The following is a 5,212-nucleotide window of genomic DNA, read 5'->3' as shown; positions in this document are numbered from 1 at the left end:
AGTAACTAGCCAACAAACAAAATGCAGACAAAAAAGAAACAACAATAGCCTGCTTACATATATAGTACATCAAATTCTCCCTATTAAGCCCAATTATCTCCTACCTCTTGAGCACAAGTTGATCCAAAAAAAAAAACCTAAGGTTTTTTTTATCTTTAGCACGATCTTGTTTGAACTCGTGCTTAAATCGTTACTGTAATAAATAAAAACCTACCAAATTTAATTAGTATTAAGTTACTTAATAACACATTCACACCCAATTAAATAAAATGAAAATAAATTCTATAAATCAAATCAACGTGATTCTTAAGTAACATTTCATTATTATATATTTATTTATTTCATTCATATAAACATCTTACTATTATTATTATTATTATTATTATTATTATTATTATTATATATACTTTTTGCCCTCTTTTCTTTAAACCCTTGTTCCCTCCGTGTTTCTTTCGAATATACCGGCAATGAGTTCATCGGCGACGGCTGGCAAACCTCTGATCGTTAGGGTTAAACGGAAGGCCTATCACTCTCCACTCGAAGCCTTTTGTAACTTTATTATTATTATTCTAAACTACGATTCAACTTACTTACCTACTTCTGATGATGATGATTGTATCTAATTAGGGCTTGAAATCAATGAGAGACCAGTGAAACGGCCGTTGCTGGATTTCGGCAAGTTATCGATTAATGATTCACCTTCCAAAGGTGTGTGTTATGGTGTTTTGAGTTCTACTTCATTAATGTTACACGATAGTATTAATAATACTTAAATACTGCTATCATTTTGTTAGCTGTTTTGCTTTGTAGATTGTTACTGATAGTTATTATGGTATTTCATTTGTTAAGTTAGGGAGATTATTTATCAACAAAGTTTACTAGTTACAATTAGAGGTGCATACTAAAACCAGTTAACCGAACAAGTATTTTTAGGAACTAGTTTGAAACGGTAGGTTCAGTACCGCTTTGTAATTCTCTCCACTGGAACCGGTTAACTGAACTGAAAAGCGGTCAAAAGCCGATCACAAACCGGTTTTGTTGACCGAATCAAACCGGTTTAGGATTTGGAACTGATTTGTGCACCTCTAGTTACAATGATGAATTGGTGAGTGATGGATTATATTGTCGTCTTGCAGCTGAGGAACTGAAGCCTAAAAAGTTTTTTGTACAACATGTGGATACTGTGAGCAGCTCTGATGTTGCTGTTGATATTCTTCAGTCATTTGTTGCTAGTAAGGTGATGATTGAACTGTTGTAATCTTACTGACTTACTGGCCAATGTGTGATTAGCCATGTTCTTGTTCGGCATCTATAAAATAATCTGTTTGTTGATAGTTCTTATTGTTTACTGTTTTTCAAGGAGCCTACTTCTGCTGATGCACTTAATTCTAAAGCTAAAGTTGAGGATCAAAGGCGTATTAATAAGACTGACACTGTAAGATCTCTATTTTTTCCCTGTAGTTAACATTTTGCAATTTGTATCCTAACATATGCTTATGTTACTTAGGTTTTGGTCTATGTTATTATTACATACCTTCATAGACTGTGTTTATAGTGGGCATTTAACATATCGTTTTGTTTGGTTAATGCCAAAATAAGTTTGTGTCAACATAAATCTTTCTATTGTCATTTTGTGCTCAACTGGGAAATTTGCTACTTAATGATATCTCTATGCCTTCTATTGGCATTCCTATTGAGAAACATTTTCTTATATCATAATGCGAAACTTTTTGAATCATTACCCTGCATTCACTTTATGCTTTGATGGTTAAGAATCGTGCTAATTTGACACCACACCAATATATTTGATTTAACAAATGACAATGTATTTGATAAACAAATGACATTTAGGTTGGATGCTGAGTTTGGTTTTGTTTTTGGTTGTGGTTTTGGTTTTGGTTTTGGTTTTGTTTGCAGAAACAGAAGCAGCTGCTGGTAAAAGCTAAAGAATCACAAGAGGTGAATTTAAAATGCATTTTGCTACTTTCAGTTTCTTCTTCTATTTTTCTTGGTTTTAGTCTTGCATTAGATGCCACAGTTCTATCATTTTTCCCTTTCGTTATGAATACTATCACATGCTGCTAGGCTTGGTCTTATTTTATTCTATATAAGCTATATTTTTCTCCCTTGTTTATTGCTTTCTATATTTGCATTATGTCATTGCTGAATAGTAATTTTCTTATTGTGTGGGTCTAAAGTCACCTAATATGTATTCAAATGCTAACAATGTTCCTATTCGTTTTATTCAAAAGATATGGTATTTGTTATTGTAGTATTTTAGTTTTTGCAATCATATTTAGTACATGAATTAGTACAAGAGTTAAAAAACAGACAAAAAGTGTGTTGCACGGGTTGGCCAATTTCAACCTATTTTGACCAGCACATAAGTATTTATGTATTTTAACTGGAACTGAGCTTTAATCCATCATCCATTACCCAACCTGTACGATAAAACCATCTTGCCAGTTGCATTTTTAGCATGGCTACACTGGATTGTTGATTTTTCATAGTTTTATTGGTTCAAGAAATTGATCTTTTACTGCTTCTAAATCTATATGAACCTTGATTTTCTATGCATATTGGAAATACAATAGTGCATTTGGTTCAAGAAATTGATCTTTTACTGCTTCTAAATCTATATGAACCTTGATTTTCTATGTATATTGGAAATAGAATAGTGCATTGTTTTGTTTTTGTATAAACCCTTTATTACTTTTACAAAACTCACAGTCGAATGGGATGACTTAATGTTGTAATATATATTCACCAGATTTTGGCGAAGAATGCTCGTTTTAAGCAAATATGGAAAAGCCGAAGGAGGATAGACACTGCTGCATCTGATGATGCATTGCATGGCATGTGTCGTCTCTATGATGTTGAGCGTGTGGATATTGGGGAGACCAGTCAGGTGCATCGTCAAGAGTAAGTGTCGGTTTTACACTTTTACTTATTCACAAATCAAATTGAAAACTAATTTAAAGTAAACGGGTCAAAATGGTATTATGTTGACCCGACCTGACATGTTTTGCATTTTTACAAATAATTATTCGTTTTGACCCTACACCATTTTCAATGCGGATACAGAGACGAGGAGGAGCTTAGACTAATGCGCAGTTTCTTACCATTATTACAAGAGTTCATTCCAAGTGCTGCAGAGGAAATTGAATCTGATATCGACTATCGCATGATTAAAAAAGGTCTTTTAATTTTCTATTTATGTTAATTGATTGGTGAAAAATTAAATTAACTGCTCTTATCTTTTTTACTTGAGAGTTAAATCCGGTTTTAGTCCCTGTGGTTTGACCCATATAACCCTTTTTGTCCATTATTTGTCATTAACAGAAAATTGCGATAGGGTTAGTGGGCTAGACTTTAATTGATACAAAAATGAAATTATTGGACTAGAAAGTCAAATTTAAATTAAAGGACAAAGGACTAAAAGAGTTATTTGGGTCAAACTACAAGGTCTAAAACCGTATTAACTATTTTTTACTTTGATGATTAAGCAGCATCAAAGGATGACTATCTGTATGATTTGTATGCTGTCAAGGATGACAGCATTATCATGATGGAGGAAGACACTTCGTCTCCATTTCCATTGTAAGGATTTCACACTCATCTTTATGTTTCATTGAATTACCACAATCCCCTTGTCTTACACAAAATCGTTCACATGTGTTTTGGGTATAGTGTCCAAGTTGATGACAATGATGACTTTTATGACGGTCCGGATAATTCAGATTATGCAACTGATGATTCTAACGGTTAGATTTTGTTACACATACAACCCGTTCGTGTTATGTTTTATATTTTTATGTTCTCTTTGTTTTGCTTTGGGATTTTAGCTGAAGATAATCCTCTGAATGATTATCCGGATGAAGAAGACGAGGATGAAGATGAAGATGGTAGTGAAAGCAGTGAAGAAAACTCAGAGGAAGAAGAGAGCCGATCTTCAGGATCTGAAAGAGTGAGAGACCCGGATTCGTCTGAAGATGATGATGATATACTGATGAATGATGAAGATGATGATGATGATTATTATGATGTTCTTGATGATGAGAGTCACCACTGAAAAGGTTTCTGTTCTTTGTGATTGTATATGAAACGCGATCTTGATCATGCATAGTATGAGTAGACCATAGCTAGTTGGATATTGGTGGCTTCTGTTTGCGAAACGTTTATGGGATTATGGTTTGTGGAGGTGGGTGATTTTGATGTGTTTACTTGTGAATGTGTTGATTTGGGTAATGTTTTTTCTATAGCGGGTTAATCGAATTAATATACCTGGTTTTGTTGGTCGCTTGCAAGTATTAATTTATGTATGTTGGTCAAAAGGTTTAGGAAAAAATATTCACGGAGTTCCTAAGCTGCATATTCAACCAATTTATCTTGCTATATTTTTGTGTGTTCATGCGTATGTATTCTCCTGAATGTGTCTTAAGTGTATAGGTATTTCTTTATATGACGTATAATAAAGATAGCATTCTAAAGGCGAGTGTAATCTTTTTCTTCAAACTTCTTTTACTACACGTCATACTTATTTTAACGCTATTAAATAAATTATATCATATTTGTCTATGATAACTACTCTAGTAAGGGAAGAATATCTTTTACACATTTTGATGCTACAAGCCTTTTGGTTACTAGGGTTGAAGCTTCAAGAATTAGCTCCAATGAGATACTGAATTCTATCGGCTCTAGGTCAGGAGCAATCGAAATGCAACAAAGGTGCAAAAAAGAACATCAATTAGGCTTGTCGGAGAGTTTCTTCTCCAACCGCCCTCCAGTGTGAGATTATGACTGCCTCGTTACAGTTGAGGATTGAATTGAGTAAAGAGAATATAGTGAATGTTATGATAACCTTCATTATAGTTGGCATGCATAAATATTTATATCATTTAAGTTAAGTCAGACCAATGGTGGTCCCCTTCCGAACTAGTCACTATCCTAGTTTGTTATGAGTGGTTCCACTTCTAGAATACTTACTCACAATTAACGGGTCCCGTTTTGTTATAAGTTATCAGCTAGTGATCGTCCGGAAGTCACGCTTTGCACATAAGTAACTTAGGTTGGCTTTGAGCTCATTACGCTCTTTGTCCGTGTCTTTTGGTTACACAATATATGTTACTTGAATTTCTCTTTGTTTGAACTTATAATAACCATATAATTAATTCTCTGTTCATTCATTTAACTTTAAACAAACACACGAGAA

At 33.7% G+C, this 5,212-nt stretch overlaps 1 protein-coding gene across 1 annotated transcript; it reads left to right on the top strand.

The window, feature by feature from the left end:
• Positions 1-432: 432 nt before the first annotated feature.
• LOC143559260 (RNA-directed DNA methylation 4-like) lies at positions 433-4,282 on the top strand. The gene is made up of 10 exons (XM_077047896.1): positions 433-549; positions 628-708; positions 1,137-1,237; positions 1,361-1,435; positions 1,918-1,959; positions 2,771-2,922; positions 3,085-3,197; positions 3,510-3,600; positions 3,691-3,764; positions 3,846-4,282. Exons 1-10 carry the CDS (start codon positions 468-470, stop codon positions 4,070-4,072), a joined length of 1,038 nt encoding a protein of 345 aa, XP_076904011.1. The 5' UTR covers positions 433-467; the 3' UTR covers positions 4,073-4,282.
• The last annotated feature ends 930 nt before the right edge of the window (positions 4,283-5,212 follow it).

This window comes from Bidens hawaiensis, unplaced genomic scaffold (genome assembly GCF_021521415.1).
Source record: "Bidens hawaiensis isolate Kalapana, Puna unplaced genomic scaffold, B.hawaiensis_p1.1 tig00019799_1, whole genome shotgun sequence".
Classification (NCBI taxonomy): Eukaryota; Viridiplantae; Streptophyta; class Magnoliopsida; order Asterales; family Asteraceae; genus Bidens; species Bidens hawaiensis.
This window is presented reverse-complemented; position numbering and strand designations above follow the sequence as displayed.